The sequence below is a fragment of the Battus philenor genome, unplaced genomic scaffold (assembly GCF_028537555.1).
Source record: "Battus philenor isolate CCGP_79_NKW_IND1 unplaced genomic scaffold, ilBatPhil1.0.hap1 SCAF_10, whole genome shotgun sequence".
Classification (NCBI taxonomy): Eukaryota; Metazoa; Arthropoda; class Insecta; order Lepidoptera; family Papilionidae; genus Battus; species Battus philenor.
Genome location: NW_027181662.1, coordinates 11,128,701 through 11,151,013, shown reverse-complemented (window position 1 = coordinate 11,151,013; position 22,313 = coordinate 11,128,701). Strand labels below are relative to the sequence as shown.

Here is a 22,313-nt window from a genome sequence, read left to right as displayed (position 1 = left end):
CTTAAACCTGTCTGTTTAAACCAAAGAGCTGTTTTCTGCGATGTAATTTTTATTTTTTTATTTAAAATACACGTCAAATTAAACTTCTTATAGCCGCCTTCTACTAAAGATGGGTTGTTAGTGCTTCCTTAATAATAGTCTCATCTCGAACTACATCTTATGTACATAACAAGCTTCTTCTGATATCAGAGTATATAAAGTAAGTATTACATAAAAAATATTATTATTTTATTATAAAAGTATTCGGTTATAACATTTCATATAGGTATCTCTAAATATTTTTAAGCACTCTGTTTCTTTGAATCTTATACTCTATGGCTATTTATAACAAAAATGTGAATTATCTATGGATGTTAAAATACACCATCCATCATTCAATGCGTTTTTTCAATATTGTGATCTGAATTTGTTTTATAAATTGTAATCCTGTTAAGAAAAGTGCGTACAAAAAGTAGTTAAACAGAAAAATTAGTTCACAGTTTACGAAACTTAGTACACTATATATAATTACAAGGTAACGCGAACTTTTGTTGAGTGCATTTAGGGTTTTCTGTGACTCATCATAGGTTGGTCTTTATTTATCAATATTTTGTTCCTCGTAGATGTCTTCAGGGAGACCTATCAAGTGTGTAGTGGTTGGCGACGGGACCGTTGGAAAAACCTGCATGTTAATTTCGTACACAACGGACAGTTTTCCGGGTGAATACGTGCCTACAGTGTGAGCAAAGATTTATTCATATTAGATCCTAATTACAATAAGAAGAAATGAGTTAAAAATAAATAATACTTCTCTAGAAGTATAAGTAAAAAATTGTAGAATAAAATGTTGTGTATGTACTTAAGTATGTAATTTTTTCAGATTTGATAATTATTCTGCTCCAATGGTAGTAGATGGTGTAGCTGTGTCGTTAGGTCTTTGGGATACAGCGGGACAAGAAGACTACGATAGACTGAGACCATTGAGCTACCCACAAACAGATGTCTTCCTTATATGTTTTAGTGTAACAAGGTAATATTGACATTAAGATTGTATTGAAGAACTTAATTTGTTTGGTCATCAATTTAAATAATTTTTCAATTATGTAGATTTATTCACAATTGTAATTTGAATTAATTTTACAGCCCTTCATCATATGAGAATGTAACGTCAAAATGGTATCCTGAAATTAAACATCATTGTCCTGATGCACCCATCATTTTGGTTGGTAAGTATCATATTTAAATATTAAGTGATCCTTGAGTGGATTTTAGGTTTTGGAATTAGCTATGTGTATGGGAAGCATGATTCATTATAACTAACAAATAAGCTTTGTTTATCCAATAAGTTTTTTAACAGTTACTTGAGAAATCTCTTTATCAATACATGATATATAAAACAAAAAAAAATAAGTCATAACTATTTTTTTAAAATATATCTATAGTGTCTTTTACAAGACATTGTAAACAAAGCTCCCATATTTGGATATATTATATTTATCTAAATATATCTTATGTCTAAGATGTTATGGATACAGTATCATTGAATTATTATTAGACAAATTGTAGTTAGGAAATATTTTCAGTGTCTCCTCTGCCAGCAGGTGTACTTGTCATTTCTCTTGCAAAATTAGGATTGTAGAAATATTAAACTTTAAAAACTCTTTTACAATATATTGAACAAGAACAAGTGATAATACAGTTAATGAAATAATTCCTCTGCTTTTGCTTATTGTTTTCACTATACAAAAATATCTACCTTAATTTGTTAGGGGCTCTCAAATTTTGAACGCATTATTGGAACCCTTGTAGCTACAAATTTGAGATTCAGGATGATATTAAAGAGGAGGCAGTTTGATTCTAGTTTTTTATCAACTTCAGCTCTTCTGACACTAATCTTATGATGTAAATAGATGATAACTATGGCAGAAAGTGTGTAAAATGAATAAAAATCAACAAGAAATACACACTCATATATCTCACTAATCCATTTACCTCTAGAGATTTTTACAATACAAAATACTTTTCATAATATACAAACACTTCAACTTTAGATTTAGTTGTTCTAATATTTAATCTTTGATTAATTTATATTTAAAGTTGTTATTTTTATTTTGTTACTAGGGACAAAAATTGATTTAAGAGATGACAGGGAGACTCTGAGCTTGCTCTCAGAGCAAGGAATGTCTCCATTAAAGCGAGAACAGGGTCAGAAGTTGGCAAACAAAATAAGAGCTGTGAAATACATGGAGTGTTCAGCTTTGACACAACGTGGATTAAAGCAGGTGAGCCAATCAATCACATTAATGTTTTGGTAATTTTTTGTTTATTTATACTAATAATTTATACTCTTATTCACTGTGAGGCTTTTCTTAACTTTCCACAGACCTGGTTGCAATTCTTATCTATTCTTTTTGAATTTAGTTTCTTATTTTAAGGAAGACTTAAAACAAGCTGTAACAGTAATATTTTAAATTAAAAAAACATTAATTTAGTGGTGCTATTCAGTGGCGTAGCTATGGTATTTGGGGCCTGGGGCAGATTGGGGCTTGGTGACCCCCCCCCCCCAAAGTATAATTTCAAAATTCAGAACAGAATGTAGTTAAAAAAAGGTTGTCAAATATCTCCCTTCCGCCTTTTTGTCTTTTGAATTTCGCGGCTATGTACAAAGCGCTACAGAGCTCGTATCTGGCAATACTATACATAATTTGAAAGGTCTTGACATAACCTACAAAACGACGCTATGCATGATTAGTTTGGATATTGCGTTCAACAGTTATAGACGTGTAAACATGGAGTTCACTAACGCCGAAATTCGCGCTATTTTAAAGTTTTCCTTCGTTAAAGGCAAATCCGCTAGAGAAACGTTCCGTGAGATTAATGGTGTTTTGGGGGATGGTACTCTATCACTTCGAACCGCGGAGGAATGGTTTCGACGATTCAGAGCCGGCGAAAACGACACCATGGATAAGCCAGCCGGCGGAAGACCTGTGACGACAAATACCGATCAAATCATGGACTACATCGAGTTAGACCGGCATGTGGCATCTCGTGACATCGCCCAGGAGATGGGAGTTAGTCACCAAACCATTTTAAACCATCTGCAGAAGGCTGGATACAAAAAAAAGCTTGATATTTGGGTGCCGCATGATTTGACGCAAAAAAACCTTCTGGACCGAATCAACGCCTGCGATATGCTGCTGAAACGGAACGAACTCGACCCATTCTTGAAGCGGATGGTGACTGGCGACGAAAAATGGATCACATACGACAATATCAAGCGAAAACGGTCGTGGTCGAAGGCCGGTGAATCGTCCCAAACAGTGGCCAAGCCGGGATTGACGGCCAGGAAGGTTTTGCTGTGTGTTTGGTGGGATTGGAAGGGAATCATCCACTATGAGCTGCTCCCATATGGCCAGACGCTTAATTCTACCATCTACTGCGAACAACTGGACCGCTTGAAGCAGGCGATCGACCAGAAGCGTCCAGAATTGGCCAACAGGAAGGGTGTAGTGTTCCACCAGGACAACGCCAGACCACACACTTCGTTGATGACTCGTCAGAAGCTACGGGAGCTCGGATGGGGGGGTTTTATCACATCCACCATATAGCCCGGACATAGCGCCAAGTGATTACCACCTGTTCCTGTCCATGGCGAACGCCCTTGGTGGTGTAAAGTTAAACTCAAAAGAGGTTTGTGAAAAGTGGCTGTCCGAGTTCTTCACAAATAAGGAGGGGGGCTTCTACGAGGGAGGTATTATGAAGTTGCCGTCTAGATGGAAACAGATTATCGAACAAAACGGCGCATATTTGAACTAAATCCGATCACTGTAACATTTTTTATAAAGCATTGAAAAAAGAGCAAAAAAGCGGAAGGGAGATATTTGACAACCTGTTATATATTTATTGGTTTAAAATAATAATAATTATATATAAAATAAAATTAAATCTTAATAAAATTTATTGGGAAAATTAAAAACGAACATTCCTCGCTTTTTGGCCTGCAAAGTCATTAATCACATTTTCAAAATAAATAGTGTCGACTAGTTCATGTTCTATTGATATTATTGCAAGATTATTTAATCTATTTATCATTAAATAATCTTGCAATAATGTAATAATTTATTATTTTATCATTTAGGGCCCTTTTAAAAAACACTTTATTATGTGTTTTGCGAATGAAAGGCTTAAACACTGTGTATATTATATTTTTGTAACCGTTTACTTTTTTTAATGTTCATATTATTTAACAACTTTTTTAGCACAAAAATAGTAAAATTCGATATTCTTTTTATGTTATTAACTTTAAATTATGGTTTTCATTTTACTTTTAACATTTCATTATTCATCATTCAAAAAAAAAATTAAAAAAAATATATTTTTAAACTTTGGTGCCCCCCCTGCTTGTGGTGCCTACCTAATTACAATTTTTTTACTTTTATAATAATACCAGTACAAAACTTGTGAGGCCCGACTTCTGAACTAGTAATAACTACAGTATAGTACACAAAGGCATTGGTATTTGTAATCTATTCTAGAAGTGTATTTTTGATTACAATCTAAATCTAGGCTTATATTACACGCATTTAAATTATTTGATATTTATTTCTTCTAAAGAGAATACAAAAAAAAAGTATGACATCATCATGTTATAGGATGTCCACCGCTGTACTGGACACTAGTTTCATCATAGGTGAAATAATAAAAAAAGAAGAAAATATGCTTACTTTTAGTAGTAGTCTGGTGGCAGATATGTTTTAATATACGATTATTTCAAGAAGTATTAAACAGTGCGTGGGGTAGCCTTTGGAATCACTGGCCCTGCGGATTTCTGTCACGATGTTGCTTGCGATGATCGAGTGAGCATCGCGCATTTGCAACTACTCGTCGAAAATTTTGTTCACTCTTCGGTATTCAACGGATAAGTGATGGACTTAGTATACATTTAATACGTTCCTGGGTGCAAATTCATGGCCCCGAAAGCAGGGGCCCAATTGATCTTCAAGGACTCCATTTAACTGATTGAAAGCAGTTTACGAATTCCAAGCGCGATTATTTGCGAATTTTCAAAAGGATCTGAAGTTCCATCCTTTTGAATTCAGAATGTTCAAATAGAGTAAGAAAATATTTTTTTTTCGCGCAATTTTTTTTCCTCTAGCGATGTTGGAGCGTTTATGCATTGTAAATCTCATTTTTGGAGCGACGAGGCTTATTTTCACTTAAACGACCAATGTCAACAAGCAGCCAAGAAATGCTGCTACTGGTCTTTAAGAACCCGCAACCCTAGAATGTAAAATCAGACCATCGCAGTGCACCATGGTAACTGTTTACCGTGCCTTATCCTCGAAGGGGATAATTGGACCATTTTTTTTTCGAAAATGCTTCGACACATGACACAAAAAAAAATTTGCTGCACTTTCGAGCTTTTCCATTGTAACTACCATCACAGAAGGGGTTCCAACAGGGTAGTGTGACTGCGCACAAGGCATGACTTCAATGGATTTGCTTCCGGAAGCTATTCCCCAAAAACTGATCAGTCACTGGGGATATCCCGTGGCCACCGAGATCATCCGACTTAAGTACAACAATTTTTTTATAAGGCTACCTCTAAATTAGAGTTTACAATAACAATCCCCGAACCCTTGTGAATGTAAAAGAAAATGTTCATCAAGAAATTAGTTCAATTGAACCAAGTTTAATGCAGTGTGTGGCGCAGAACATAAATTGCCGTTTTAAACAGTGTGCCCAACTTGACGGAAGTCAGTTGGATGATATACTCTTTAAAATTTTAAAGCCGCATTTCTGTTCTATCGATTTAATAATTTTAACACATCAACACGTTGCGTGCCACGGCAATTTTTGAATATTTACCATTAAGGTCGCGTGGGGCGTATACAGACCCACAGACGTATGCTTAAAATTTTCTCAATACTGCGAAGCTATAATTAGTGAGAAAAATTTATAATGTATTACGTACACGCATACGTTATGTGAATTTGTCTGTATTCAATCCTACAATTCATTTTTTAAGAATCATTTGCTTTCAATGAGAATTGCAAATGGCCTGAACGAAAAGTGCAGCGGGGGCCGTATACGCCTCACATGGCATGGAATGTGTTAAAACTACGTGTCAAATATCACATTTTTATTATTATTTAAATACGTAAATCAGCCTCCAGCTGTATATGAAATTTCTACCTAAATACTCATCACAATATCTCTGGAACCGTAAGGTTAAGAGACTTACAATTTCGTAGGAATATTCTCTCCCCGAAGTAGAAGTTATATTATGTATTTTACGAAATTGCGGCCCCAAGAAGAGTTGAGACAGTGTTTATAAAAAAGGCATGTTTTCAAACTACGGTTATAAAAGTTGCCTAGAATATTTTTTTAACATGTTAAAAATTACCTAAATGGATTCTATGAAATTACACGCACAAAAGTCACTGCGTTCTACGCAAATCATGCGGAGGACAAACAGCTAGTCTATATAATATATAAACAAGAGATTTTCACCTATGTGCTAACTCATCTCCTTTCCTTTCAAAAAGTATTTCATTCCTGGCAAGAAAGCCGGAGGAAGCGTTCTTTAAGAAAGTGTAGCAGGTGGAGACAGTTCGTACTTAATAAATTCTTTGATTAATGATAGAAGCATTAAATTCGTTTTCCGCTGCTTCATACACTTATCAATGGTTGCAATAACAGTCCAATCGTTGCAATAGACCAAGCCCTGGTTCAGCATTCTCGGACATCGTTGAATTAAACAATATAAGCCAAAGTCATCTCTCGAGAGTTCTTGCACCAAGTCACACCATGGATGGCTCAAGCGTGTTCTTAGGTAGTATTTGACAGTGTCTAAATCCGGTGAAATATCTAAGGCAACTTTATTAAGAGCAACAAAATGGGTTATAGCAATTTTCTTTTAGAAATAATAACTATAAAAATTAATTAATGTAAAAAACATAGCCCAAAAGTTATTTGTGCAAAGTTTGGAAAAAGATTCTTTGTAGTCATTAATTAGGCCTGGTTACAGCAAATAAATGATTACACTCTAATCTTCCGTGTTTTGAGTATTCTTTTTATTTACGAAGCTTGAAGTAGGTTTTCTTTAATAGAATCAAGTATTTTATTCTTCATTTTTCTTAAAAAATTGGCCTAAATTAGGATAGTTAACGAATGAAAGTTTATTGTGCTAAGATTTGCCCAATATAGACTACCGATTGTTTATTTGGCTGCGCAAATTTTAACAATAAGACCTATTCACTATAATAATATTCGCAACGGATTCTAATCTTGTAGATCGTCCGATATATTTATTTTTGATTCCATTAGACGACTCAGAAGGACATGGCTCGAATTTTTTAAGTATTAGGAAGTAATGAACGGCTTTAAATATAAATTAATTAAAAAATATTAATATTTCGAACATAAACGAAATTAATGACGTATACATAAAAAGTTTATCTAAATTTATTTTTTACTCTTCAAATTAACGAAAAAACCTTAAATATTTTGAAACAGAAATTAGTTCTTTAAAAAATCTAATTATATATTGGTCTTCTTCAAAAAATACCACCTCGTGACCTTTAAAATTTTAATATATAATACAAGCAATCAACTATTGCCATTATTGTTTGACATTTCATATACTTAGTCTTGCCATAAATATTGTTAAAAAAAAACAATTTTTTTTATAGTACGTTTCATTGGCTACTATTTTATTGTGTTAGTTCAGTACATTAATATAAAACTATAAAAAACATAAAGCTTGTTCGAAGTGGTTTTCATTAGCAGAGATAATTCTTTTAACATTGAGGCTGGTTATCAATAGTAGTACGCACTCTTTCTATATGAAAATATTTCACTGCGAATCGTATGAATTGTTTTAGGGACTACAAATTATCATCGCGTTTAGAGCAAGCTTCAATCTCTAAAACTGGCCATAAAGGATTAAGATCAGGACAAGATGACGATCAGTTTTCGGTTCTGATGATGTGCGGAACGTTCGTTTCTAACCAAGATTGGGTGGATCGAGCTTTATGACCAGGCACCGAGTTTTGCTGAAAGGATCATACATTCTCATCCGTAAAGAACTATTTTCTGTGACCTTTCTTTGCGTACCGACCAAACAACGCGAATCCTGATCATCTCCTGAGGGTGCCCCAAAAAAACACGTGTTGAGTGAATTAACGGTGGTAGTTGTGTTTCGCATTATTTGCTGTACGCGCATTTATCAGCAGGGTGGCGGGCGGTGCACTTCATTGCACGACTACTGCTGCATAGCGGAAGTAGCTATATATTAGTCCCTTTCTTAGTTAAGATGGACTTCCGCAAGGTAACGTCTGAATTTATTAGATATCTTAAGGTTATAGACATGAACCGGCAACCGCAGCGCAGGACGTCCACTCATAAGGCAGATAGATGTTGAGATCATGGGAATAAGCTGCATGCAAACCGCATCCAATTGATCATAACGGAAATCTTTGGACGAGGCCTATGTCCAGCAGTGGAAGTGCAACGTATGATAATGAAACTGATTAAGTCCTATTGTTACAGGTATTTGACGAAGCAGTGCGTGCAGTTTTAAGACCGGAACCTCAGAAGAGACATCAGAGGAAGTGTTTGATCATGTAATTATCCTTACCGCGACCAAAATATCATTAATGACATTAACGCGCAGGAATTTCAAAGCAACAGTAATAATATGTTTCTATACCAGTATACTTTTCAACTGTTTCAATTTGTAAGTAATTGACCATAATCATGTTTCTTCACACATCTGTGCAAGTTATATCTCATGACATAATCGCGTGCCATAATGTTCGTTCCCGGTTTTCATTTTAGTTTTACGACGACGTCTACATCACAAGGATTATTATTTATGCTTCAGTATATCGTAAGCGAATAGAAAATGCCAAAGATTTATGAATAGTTGTAAGTTTCAATGTTTAGTTTGCGTTGTAAAATTTTCTCGCGGTTGGAAACAAATTGTTACTGTTTAATAGAACTGATAATTAAAATTATTTTTTATAATATGCAAATGAACCTCAATAACATGACGTTTTGATATGCAATATTCTTATGCAACTTGTGAATATGGACTGAGTGTAGAAGCTAGTTATTGTGTATTAACTTACTCAAATTATTTTTTATTATTTGCGAGAAATAGGATTTTATAACGATAGACTGTAATTAAAAATATTTGTTAATTTATATTCCCTGATTGAAAAAAATTGTTATTATATTATTTTATACAATTATTTAAATAAAGTGAAAAATAATTTGTATGTTCTTATGATGATGAAAATGGTTTATAATATTTATGCATTTATCACATATTATTGGTATTTGCATTTCTCTTTATTCATGTGCAAACTGTTTTCATTTTTATTTACTTTTGTATAATTCTTTCTACTCCGATTTGTTTTGTGTTTTTGTATTAGTTTGGTGACAGTTGATAAAAATCAAAGGTAGTGAAAAGAACTAGAAGTGTCTCGTGAATTTGTCTATAATAAATTATTTATAAGCAGAAATATTGTTTACAGAAAAGCTTTAAAAATTAACAGCAAATTTGACATTTTTTTTATTTTATATTGGCTTTTTGTTACATATTTCCAAAAATGTCTAGAGTTTTTTTTATATGCCCAATATAGTTAATAAATCTACTTATCAAGGAACCTAAATAATAGTTTCATAGAAACTTGCTTATTATTATAAAATTAATTGTGTCCAGTGCAGACATATAATGACTAGTTGTGGTTATAAACTTTGCTTTTAAATTTTTTTTGTAAGGTTTATGCACAAGGCAAATGTACAAAAGTGAGGACTTTATTATGTCTCGTTTTCAATTCATTAGGTTTGTCTTCATCAGGCAGTGGCTACACGTGAAATGTGTTCAAAGGCCTTTATAAAGACAATAAATCGTTATTACAACGGTATATTCAGAGGAATTGTGGATCGCATGTGTTGCCAACAGTTTTAGTTCGGTATTTATTGTATGTTTAAGATTTAAGTGAAATTCATGAACCGTGCATGTTATTTTGACGTAGCTAACTGTGACAGCTCAAGCAACTAGTAAGAGATATTTACATTATTTTCTTGACTTATGAAAGTGTTCTTGAATGGTAATAATGATTTCAGTTATATGGTATTGTCTTTAGATAGGCATGTGATGAAATCGTGTGTTTTATAGTGATTTATTAGGTCAAAATATTTTTGTATGTGAAAAACATAGCTTAAGGGTAACAAAGCATTTAGTGTGATCTGATTACATCGCATCGATTTTTCGTGAATATTTTATAGACTGCTTTGATTTACAGTGTAACATGTATATAACTATTCAATTATTTATATAAAATGCGCAATTTAAGAATAAAACTTGTGTAATAATTCTTCTTGCACTTCATAAATTATTAAATTTAAACTTTGGTATTATTTATTACATAATTCCTTTTATATTTAATAAAACAATGCACGTTCCGTGTAGGTTATTTATTTTTTATAATACATTTACATGAAACTAAATAGCTTATCTTTAAAGCAACTGTAATAGCCTTAAACAAACGCCGTCTGAACATGAAATTGTGAACATTGATTATCTTTACAGATACTGCAGTTAAAGTAAACATTGACAATATTCAAAAATTGTAATGGGTTAAACATAAAATCATAAAGTTTGACAATTCAGTTTTTCATTAAAGTAATAAATTTTAATATTAAGTTTTCAAATAATTAATGGCCTTGAGCCAAACTACAGCCCGTAAATACACAGCAAGTAGATACGATGAATACAGACACCAGTTGACTCATACACTGGCTACCAATAGACGTTTTCCACATACAAAATAGTCTCAGAGCTCCTAAAGTTAACAGGACAATTGTCATTATGTGCAAAGTGCTTGGTTAAATGCGGACGAAAATACGGACATAGCCAAGCAAATTGGATTAAAATATGAACAACCAAGCTAAGCATGTCTTATAATGACAATACATTTATATTTAATAAACATTTTCTACTAATACACTGATATACATTAACAACGTGAAACTTGTAACAATTGAAGTGACCATTTACGTATTTCGGGTACACACCCGGCATGATTTCTCTTCTTAAAAGCATAATTCATGAAAATAATAATGATTATACAGAACGTAAATTATTGGAAAATTTAAGTAAAAGTGAATCTAGACAATTTCTTTGATGTAAGAAAAAATTGTGCTTAAAAATAAAATATCGTACATGTTTGTATACGAAATACATTTATTAACGGCAATTAATTTACAGACAGAAAACAAATTTAATAAAAATAATAAATGCACCTAAAATTATGTTTACCAGTACTCAACTGGCTTGTCATAAAATATAAAATGTTGTTTAATAATACAATACAGTTACAATTACTATGTCATGATATTACACTTAACAATAAATTGAAATATAAGACTTTAAATAAATGTTATCATCATATGAATTGCACTAATTTTAAAACAAAAAGAACATGTTATTTTGATTATATTGCCAAACAATATTTTAAAAACATGCTTGAACATCAGTACTTTGATTGATGATTCTTAGGCAGGAAATTGTTTATCATAAAGTATATCAATGTAAAATCAATCACTGTTTTAGAAAGATAACAAAATAAATGATTACATTTAAAATGTATTAAATTTTCAGATTGCAGTGAAACATTGTATGTTATTAAATTGTAAAGTAAATTCAAGCACCTATATTTATAATTTGGCCATCAATTTTTAATGACAATAACACTAACAATTACAACAGACAAAATACTTATAAGAAATGCATCAGTTTACAATTAACACCAAATTCTTGCATTACATAATACATAAAATATACATCATATAGACTAACAGGAGATTTTCAATGCATATTTACCAAAAATTGCAGGATTGGTTTGTGGTGGAAACTACTTTTGTATTAAAAACAAGTGATATAGGAAAACAACATTTGAGCCCAAGAGGTCTACCATAAACTGCCGGTTTTCCAAAACCCTGTTCTGGTTGATGTGACCCCAACTTTGTCTGGTTGTAGGACTCTTAAGTGGTCACGTTCTTCTTAATGAACATCTGTGAGGAAATAGTTGCTCACATACTACTCTAGTATAAGGAGTACCATTCTACTGGGCCATCCTGTTCACTAAGGTTCACCCAGAGGCACCCGGGATTCCGGCGACAACAAGGGTGGGTCAGCAGGGACTTCTCGAGGAGTTGAGTTTGTTAGACATAAGCCAACTCCGACGCAAAATGAGGACAATGTTGCTAGGTGGCGAAAGAAGCCTCTTAAAACAAGGCAAGACCAGAGACGAGAAAACTATATTTGCTTACTTTTGTGAAGGTATTGACTCCAAAAATGTTAATGTATTTTGTTGTAGCTGCCTTATTATGCTTATTGAGGTTGCCTCTCTAATTACTTAGCAAAACTTTATTTAGGCAAATATGCATCCGATCTCTGATACTAATACAAATAACATTAAATTGATATTTTTGTATTTTTTCAATCATTTTTCTTATGCAATATTTATTTGGCATAAATAAAGGTCATAAGACACCCTTAATCTAAAACATAAAATGATCAATTAGCATTAAAAGATATAAATATTATCAACTATGAAAAAATACTGGCATAATAGATATAACTGATTATTGTTCACATGATATTTTGAATGCATTTAAGCAATGGTTCATAATTACATGAAGAACATTTCAATGTAAAAACTTTTCACAGATGTCATCAAAATATAACAAGGTTAATCTGCGTACTTTAATGTGTTTGATCTTATTTTGTATGCATTACAATATTCAAGATAAGCAGAAAATTCATAAAGAAATATTTTAAACATGCTTAAGTGCCCTCACTTCTTGGCAGGCTATCATCTTCCTGATATCACATAGCTCTGTATGGACCTTGAGACTTTAAATATTGGATGACCAGTGAAGGACCTGAAGATACTATCTCCGGTGGGATAGCAGTTAATGGACAATTATCAATGCTCATTATTTGTAAGCTTACACATAATGCCAGTTCAAAAGGTAAATTACATAAATAAGGATTGTCATTCAAATAAAGGGTCACCAAATTTTCAAGAGTACCTATTTCTTCAGGCAAATATTGTAAATTATTTTCTCCAACACTTAAATAATTGAGGTTGATCAAATGGCCAATGGAGCGAGGTAAAGAAGTTAACTGGTTAGATTGAACAACTAATTTTTGCAATTCATGCAAATATCCTATTTCATTTGGCAATACTTCAATTTTATTTTCTTCAACATCTAAAACTCTGAGCTTTCTTAGGCTACTGATACAAGGTGGTATACGTTTTAATAAATTATTGGATAATATTAACACCTCTAAGTTTTGTAGGCATTGAATGTCATCTGGTATTTTAACCAATTGATTTGTACCTAAATTAAGCTCAACCATATTTACCCAAGTACCCAAGTCAAGCGGGAATGCGGTAAGCAAATTTTCTTTCATGTTAAGTTTTGTCAAATTTTTAGCTCTTGAAAAAATACCATATGGTATTTTATCAATTTGGTTGTGTTCTAAATTCAATGAAAATGTATTTGTAAATTGAGCAGGTCCACCTGAAGGATAACTCATAAAAGAGTTCCTCGAGAGTGTAATACTTGTCAATTCAATAAGACTTGCGAGTAGGCCTTCGGGAAGCTGTGATATAGAATTTCCTTCTACATTAAATTCATCCATATGCACACAGTTGCTTAAACTTGCAGGAATAGCAGTTAGTCTATTGTACCGTAGACCTAATCTAGTCAATGACTGTAAATTACCAATAGTCTCAGGTATATCCAGTAAATCATTGTGTTGCAAATCCAGAGTAGACAAATTCACACAAAAGCCAATTTCCTGTGGCAGATGTTCCAAGTGATTATGGGAAACATCAAATGTTACTAAATTTACCAGTTTACCAATTCCAGATGACAATTCTTTTATCTTATTTTCTCTTAAACTGAGCATGGTGAGGTTAGTGAGATTAGCAATTCCATCACATACTACTCTGATTCTATTAAATCTAAGAAATAATGTTGTCAGAGATGTCAATTTGTAAACAACTTCAGGTATATCACTTAATTTGTTATGTCTTAAATCTAACACCTTCAAACATTTCAAATTAGCAAGAGAATCAGGTAAGCTTGTTAAAGAATTTTCATTCAATGCTAAAGTTTGCAAGTTTGATAAGCAACCAAACTCTGAAGGAAGAGCTACTAATTTATTTCCATACAAATAAAACTCTTCTAAGTGTGTCAAGTCTCTAACATTTGGGGGTAATGAGGTGATACTAGATTTACTTAAATCAAGCCGCTTTACTCCTTCTTCCCGACACCGTATGAACTCTTTGATGACATCTAAATCTGCTTGGATGGGTTTGTTTTTCTTAGTTGTGGGTTTAGGTTTGTTTGACTCAGGATGTTTCACAGTCACTACCTTTGGTCGTGCACCTTCAGTATTTGTAAGAGAAGCGGTGGACAACTTTTTTTCTCTCATGTTATGATATTTATCTTTTTGACTTACAGTACCGATGGAGTCTAAAGCTTCCGAATTTTCTCTCGATGAATTATCGAGATTCATTCCGAAAATGTAATCAAATTTGTTGAACCTTCTCTTCTATTTTTTAACTACAAAATAATTGTCTCAGATTTATCGAAGCATTCATTTATTATTTTTTTCCAATATACACAATCAATACCAATACGGAGTGTATTGGTGTTCAGATTCTTCGTCACGGGAAATATCCAATTAAAACACAATTTTTAAAGGGCATATAATGTCTTTAAGTTTATCACATCAACACTCAGACTAGAAGGAAAATTGAACAAGAAAATACACTGTTCTAAAAATAATAAAATTACAACGCATACCACTGTGCTTTAAATTTTACAACAAAGATGTGACAGAGATACAGATAATATTACCAATTATAAAAATTAAAATGGATTTAGATTTTGTTACCTCCTTATAAATTGCTTTAATATGTATTTGAGAATATCAAGCATTATTTGTTAAGTTAATGTTTTAGTAAACTGTTTCAGTTTTTACTTTTTACCCTTTGTGATTCACAGATTATTAATATTAATACTATTTATATATTAATCTGTGTGCTCCTTTCACAACATAGACTGTTGTTGTCGGTTGACATAACTCAATTTATCTACAGGTTTGCTGTGGCGGCATATTGCTAAATACAGTTTTAAATTGTTGAAAGAAAATATAAACGCTATAATCATGGATAAAAGCAAAGAAAAAGAAGAGCAAAGTATAATGGACAAATCCATGAGATCTGTGTTTGGTAATATAGTAAACAGATTTGTTTTTATGGATAAATGTACTCTTAATTTTTAACATGTACTAAAACTTTTAACTTTTTAGTTGGAAACATCCCTTATGAGGCAACAGAAGAAAAACTTAAAGATATTTTCAGTGAAGTAGGACCTGTTTTATCTTTTAAATTGGTATTTGACAGAGAAACTGGAAAGCCAAAAGGTTATGGATTTTGTGAATATAAAGATCAAGAGACGGCTCTTAGCGCAATGAGAAATTTAAACGGATATGAAATTGGAGGTAGATCTCTTAGAGTCGATAATGCTTGTACTGAAAAATCAAGAATGGAGATGCAGGCACTGATGCAGGGTCCACAGGTATATCATTTTATAGATATTTAATCTTCTGAGAAAGAACAACTCAGTCTTGTGGCACTTTGTCAAGAATTATGGCTATGTGTGGTATATGGCATGTTCCAATACAATAAGATGTTAATAACTGAATGACAATATAATGATTTAAATTATTATTAAATTACATAGAGAGTATAGTATTATCATTGTCAAGCCAGTCTTTAATATAGTGCTATAATTGAATTTAAAATTTACATTGTTCATATTTGCTATTGCTATAGAGAATCAAGTTTTTGTTCAGTTTCTGTTACACATTGAAGTCACAAGAGTCAAATTAAAATGTTACCCATCACTTTTGCCTATTTTTGGAGCAAGTGCTTAAAAGTTTTGAGGTTTTATAATATAAATACTAAATAAAGAATATCTGCTGCTCATGGAATCTTGTGCTATATAAACTTACAAATTATAAAAGGATGTAATTAAAAATATTTGTTAAAATCCTTGCAGGTAGAGAATCCATATGGTGATCCAGTAGAACCAGAGAAGGCACCAGAGGCCATCAGCAAAGCAGTAGCTACTTTGCCTCCGGAACAAATGTTTGAACTAATGAAACAAATGAAGCTATGTGTTCAGGTATTTATTAAGTAATTTGATTTTCATAAATTGCAGCTAGAATAAATTATAATAACAAAATGTAAAATATATGTAAAGTAAATATTACAAAGTTAATTTTTTATATTCATTAATATTTCAGTTATAACCTGAATTCATTATCAGTTTAATATTTCACTTTTACTGATGTAATTAAATTTAACTTCATAAATATTCAGACTTGGATAAACTCTTTCAATATGGATGAAATGAAAAGTTTTTCTCTAACCCAAGGAATCTAACTTGTGTATGATGAACAAAAGATTTTTATATTATCATTAGTAAATCTAGTCATGACATATTATATTTTGGTAAATTACATTCTTTTATAGGTATTTTGGTAGGATTAGAACATTATTCTTACCAAAAATGCTTATAAGCTACTTATCATAATAACTTTTTTAATAGTAAAATAGATTTAAATAAAAGTTTCAATTTCAAACTGATACATTTTCATGTTTAATATTTTCAGAATAACCCTTCCGAAGCCAGAAACATGCTGCTTCAAAATCCACAATTATCCTATGCTCTGCTTCAGGCACAAGTAATAATGAGAATTGTCGACCCTGCTACAGCTGTTGTAAGTTTTTTTTAAAGAAGTTTTATTATAATGGAGTGTTACTGCCTTGGTCTTAAATTAATGAAACAAAGAGAAATTATGCAACCAACATTATATAGTAGCTTTAAGTCAATTTTTAAGATTCTCAAATTTAGAAAATACTTCCCTATAAAACATTGCAAACATTTTTTTTTCACATAAAAGTAAATGCTATTTACATAATAACATTTTTTTTGCTTCATTGCATAGTGGTTGGATATTTCTTTGTTAATATATAGGGTAATATAAAGGAACATTTACTTGTAGGGTAGTTGTCACCTCATTTACACAAAAAGGTATAGTTATTCATCTCTCCTTTTTGCATCATAATTTTTTTTAGATACAAAAGCATATTGCTCAATGAGTCCTTACTTAAACTGTAGGTAAATATGAGACTAAATAAATGATTCAAGTTTATACATATCACTTGATATTCCAGAGTATGCTCCACCCAAGTAATCCGGTACCACCAGTTTTGCAGCCTGGAGACAAGCCTGCCATACCCAATAATTATATTCCTACAAACCAGCAGCAAGGTACACTTATTGCATATGATATATATATTGTATATTGATGATTATATATATTGTATTGAAAACCTAAATAAATACATAAATATCATTATGAACTTATTTAACAGGGGGTAAATATATTGTTGGATCATCTCAACCAAACTTTCTCGATGTTTTGGTGAATAATTACGTTATAACTAAATTTTATGAATATAAAACTTTAGGACTTGTGAGGTTCTATATACTAACTCAAATGGTTGCATGAAGTAGACCATACTGTTCCATATGCTATTAACAAAATTACATGGTTATATTAGTTTTAGTTTATAGGAAACATATGATAGTGTTTCCACAGCCACATGGCTCAGGACCAGCTTGTTCTGATCTTGATCTTCTTGGTCTGTTTGTCAAAACACTATCTTATTGCATTTTAAATGTTACTTGAAGTATATATTCTGTCGAGAAGATGATTGTTTACTTTTAGTTTAAAGTGTGTCATTGGTCAAGATTGATAGGTTAACATGTGTGGCTGCTTCAAATACTTTAGGTATTACTGGAAGTATATCATCTGTCGAAAAAACTTCTCTCTTTGCTTAATGTGTTTTGTCCATGTGTTAGCATTTGGGCGATTGTACGTAGTTTCAATAGTGGCAGCTAAAACAATGTGTCCAAAGACAAATGGCGAGTGTTAAAAAATATCTCTATATACATGAAAAAACATTTAGTCTGGCTATCTTAAATGTTCATTTTATAAAAAACTTATTAAAAGTTTGAGTAGTCTGCATGGATTATTTTTAATTATGTGATTATTAATAGATAATAGACTAACCGGAAATTGGTATAATAAACTATTTTATTATGTAGTATTTAAGTGGGGAAATACTTCATGGTTCCAGTTTCAAAGTTTTTTTTTATCTTTATAGAGGATTAATGTAATATTATGGAGAAAATTTGCTATTTAACATATATGTGAACAGGGTTAAAAATATTTGCAGTGATAACAACAGTTATTTCAAACTAAGTGCTGTCAGGAAATATTAGTCACCGTTTTTTAAATGAATGAATAAAAAAAAAACTGTTTTAATAGGTATGGTTGGACTCTTGGTGTTTTAAAAATTAACAGATGTGGGACTATCCTTTAAGGGTCAGATGTAGGTGTTGTTATGGGTGTAAAGAAAGTAAGCCCTGTACCCATATTTGATTGTCAGCCCGCTCACTGTAAACATTACCTTCTCAGTTTAACTGCAATATGGAGATATTTGTATATTCTTAAGACAGTTCACAATATACATGTCTGATTATTAATTCGTTAAAATCCAACATTAAGGAGCAATGCAATATGTACATTTTATATTGGGATATATAATACTGCTTATTTATTACGTAACAAATATAAATAATTACAGCCCACTTACTTCTGTTTAGTTATATATTAATTGCATCTTAAACACAAGTTAATTTTTGCTTATATTTTTTAGTACAACCTCCATTGTTGAGCAACCCAGTTCCACCGCCCATGCAATATGTCCGTAAGTACCACATACCACTACTTTTATTTTAAAACTTTTACTATTATAACATATATAACAATTAAAACATAATTAAATGAATTAAACATAAATTATTCAACTAATTTATGAACAACAAAATTAAAATGAATCACTGGTAATGAGTTAATAGTGACTGTTGTAGTAAGTAGGCTTTCTTTCACTAAAAAAATGGTGGTGATTTGAATAAAAAGCACAACACATTATGTAATTGGAACTCTAAAATTAGCAAAAAAATAATGAAAATAAAACTGTATTAAAATTGCGTTGATTTTTTGTAGTGACAAAAGTGTTGCCATCTTTTTAGCAAAAAAGAAAATTTTGAAAAAAAAAACGTTAAAGACTCGAACCCAAACAACGCTATCTCGAAAATCTAACGACGCACAGTAAAAATTAGTACTATTTAAGTAGCGACGCAACATCTAAAAAACGAAGTAAAACGAGGTAATGGTATAATGCACAAAGTGTGAATTACATAAATTTGCATCCTGGGAATTGAACCCGCTACCTACGAACACAAGCCTTAGTCTTCTATAGCTGGGCTACCATAGCTCGAGTTACTAATGTACTTATAATTTTTGTTTTTTGTCTGTGTTTTAATTTTAAAGAATTTTATAACCTCAGCTCGTGCTGCAATGGCGGACGTGGATTTACGCAGTGCTCGGGCTCCCGTTCCTCCTCCACTACTGGACCAGGACATGCGCAGTCTGCCGCCGGTGCCGCATCCTGTTCCACCACCGTTGCCGCAGGACAAGTATACAATTTAATTATTAAAATATGAAAAAAAGACCGGTTGAAAATACCTTGTAGGTGGAAGTCTTACACTGCACTTGCTGATCCGTTGCTTCTAAAGCCTGGAAACAATTTGTTCTTCGCGCTGTGTGGCCTAACCTGACAATTCAACATGCCAATACACCGGACTATATTTATTACTATTATTCCTTATTGGATCTCATAGAGAAATCCCGAAAATAGCCGCCTGCATGGCTCCTTGGGCGATAGTTAATAAACGATAGTTATATAAAAACATGCGTGTAAATACATCCTTATATCGTTATTCACTAAAGAAATAGCATTTGCATTTTCTAGTATTAGCTCAGCAAATAATCAAAAAATAAATTGTCCACGTTGCTAATGATTGTATATTAGAAAAGTGATAACTTCTACACATTTATGTGTGAAATCCTTAAGTAGAAGTAGTTACGGCAAATGTGAGCGCGGTAGTCTTGTCTCCTCACTGCTACAGCGCATCCTCTCATACAAAAGATTGTGTCTGCTATATGGGTCACATCAGTGGGTTCGCCATATCGTGTTTACTAGCCTTCGCCCATTGCTGCCAGTTCGTATACATGCGTGGGTAGATTCCACAAATACATGTTCATGTAGACAATACATTTATAAATAAATATAGAAATATTTAAATTTTCGGTCATGATTTCACTGACTCCTGGTAAATTAGAACTCAATCATTCCAGGATGAGTACTGACATAATTAAGTCATTAAATTCTAAGTTTATGTAATTATTTATTTGTTATATAAATTTAAATTATTTATAAATTAAATAAAAAATTGTTATATGTAAAAAAGTAAATACTAAAAATTTTTTCAAGTCCACCCGTTACAACGGAATCCCGTGAAACGTAAGTTATATTGTAATGATTATATGTATGTTTCCATTGCTGCGATTTATTTGGCTAATATTTTATTATTTTATTTAGAATTATTTTATTTAGAAACAAAGACAGGTACTTTGTTTCTAATTTTAAGTTTTATTTTTTGAATGAAATAAATTAAATAGCAACTGCCAAATCTTATTCATAATTTTGTCGTTTGATAATTTTATTTCATGGCAACCGATTTAATAGTAGCTGCTCATAATAAAAATTGCTATGTAAATTTAATTCCATTTTTACTGTTACTATTTTTATATACAAATTGTCATATTTTATAATTTTTAACAATTCAATTTCAAACATAATTTTTAACATTAATGTAATACATAATTGTAATCACATTTATCATTATTATAAGTTTTTCTTAATAGAAACATTAGATGCGCTAGACAAATAAGTTAAACCGCAAACTTATACTGTATGTATACTGTATATATTAAAATAGATTCAAGAATTTACACACATACAATTTATTAAAAAAAATCAATATAAAACATTGTGTAACGTAATAATATTGCAAGATAAAAGAAATAAGGTCAATTTCATAATAGACAAACACGCCATTGTATAATGTAAATGATTGGCAATTCATTTCATATGATTTTGTGGAACACTACAACTTAAGGATACTCTTTATTTGCTATAGCTGTGTGGGAGATTAATGGGATTTGAGTTTCCTCAAATGTATTTTATTAAGTAGTTTATTGTCTATTATGCTTTCAGTATTTTTCCACGAGATCCTCGTCTTGTAAGCACCCCAAGTTTCAACTCGGACCCTCGGGTGCGACCAAACGATCCTCGTACTCAATCTAAAATGCCACCGCGTAAGTATTGTTTTATTTCTTTTAATTTAAATATTTTTAAGCTAGTATATTAAAATAAAAAAAAACTTTTAACCTTAACAAATGTAATCATAAAAGATAAAATTCATTTTATTGACATTAGAACTTAACACTCTTATTGATCGATAATATTTTTAATCTATTTTATTTTTGAATGTATTCTACTTCATAAGGTTGTAGAGAAAAAGCAGGAAGAAACACTATTAAAACAATAATGTACACAATTTTGGACGAACCTATTTGACAAACTTGCAAAAAGTAAAATAAATATATAATTTTTCCAAAATCGCCCTAATTTATGTATTTTTTCTATGGGTTTTTAGAACAAATGCCGCCCGGAATGCCCAGCGTTGCGCAAGCTCGAACTATCCAGGGTATACCGTCAGGAGCTTCTGATCAGGAGAAGGTAAAAGAAATCGTTTTATTAATAACTTTATTAATTTTATTAAATTTTTATTCCAAAAAAATTCTGTTTATTTATAATTAATTTATTTGATAAATTTAATACTTCATTTTTGTATTAGGTGATAGTCAAATATATTATTATTAATCTGGAAACTTTTGACCTTCAACGTTTAACTATTTTTTCAGTGTTGTAACCAATTTCCTCTTTTTCCTTGATTGCAGGCTGCTCTCATAATGCAAGTGTTGCAATTATCCGACGAACAAATCGCATTGTTACCGTCTGAGCAACGCGCAAGTATCCTCATGCTAAAAGAACAAATAGCGAAGAGTACTCAGCAACGTTAGTAAGAAACGTAAAAAAAATAACAGTAATAAAAAATAAATTAATTTTTAATGACTTTTATTGTTTAATTTTTTCAGATTTTATAATAATAATTTATTTTATTCATATGTG

The 22,313-nt window shown here is 31.6% G+C and overlaps 3 protein-coding genes across 3 annotated transcripts; 2 read left to right on the top strand and 1 right to left on the bottom strand.

Annotated features, from left to right (window-relative positions):
- Nucleotides 1-363: 363 nt before the first annotated feature.
- Nucleotides 364-10,354, top strand: Mtl (Rac family small GTPase Mtl). Its single transcript, XM_068771262.1, has 6 exons — nt 364-514; nt 603-718; nt 860-1,009; nt 1,123-1,205; nt 2,101-2,261; nt 8,533-10,354. Exons 2-6 carry the CDS (start codon nt 603-605, stop codon nt 8,608-8,610), a joined length of 588 nt encoding a protein of 195 aa, XP_068627363.1. The 5' UTR covers nt 364-514; the 3' UTR covers nt 8,611-10,354.
- Nucleotides 10,355-10,475: 121 nt separating this feature from the next.
- On the bottom strand, nt 10,476-14,880 carry Sur-8 (leucine-rich repeat protein shoc-2). The gene has a single exon (XM_068766448.1). The coding sequence runs from the start codon at nt 14,585-14,587 to the stop codon at nt 12,884-12,886; it is 1,704 nt and encodes a 567-aa protein (XP_068622549.1). The 5' UTR covers nt 14,588-14,880; the 3' UTR covers nt 10,476-12,883.
- A 283-nt stretch (nt 14,881-15,163) lies between these two features.
- CstF64 (cleavage stimulation factor subunit 2 CstF64) lies at nt 15,164-22,216 on the top strand. Its single transcript, XM_068768167.1, has 10 exons — nt 15,164-15,305; nt 15,386-15,654; nt 16,138-16,263; nt 16,754-16,861; nt 17,319-17,415; nt 18,870-18,920; nt 19,563-19,692; nt 21,336-21,436; nt 21,778-21,860; nt 22,082-22,216. Exons 1-10 carry the CDS (start codon nt 15,242-15,244, stop codon nt 22,202-22,204), a joined length of 1,152 nt encoding a protein of 383 aa, XP_068624268.1. The 5' UTR covers nt 15,164-15,241; the 3' UTR covers nt 22,205-22,216.
- The last annotated feature ends 97 nt before the right edge of the window (nt 22,217-22,313 follow it).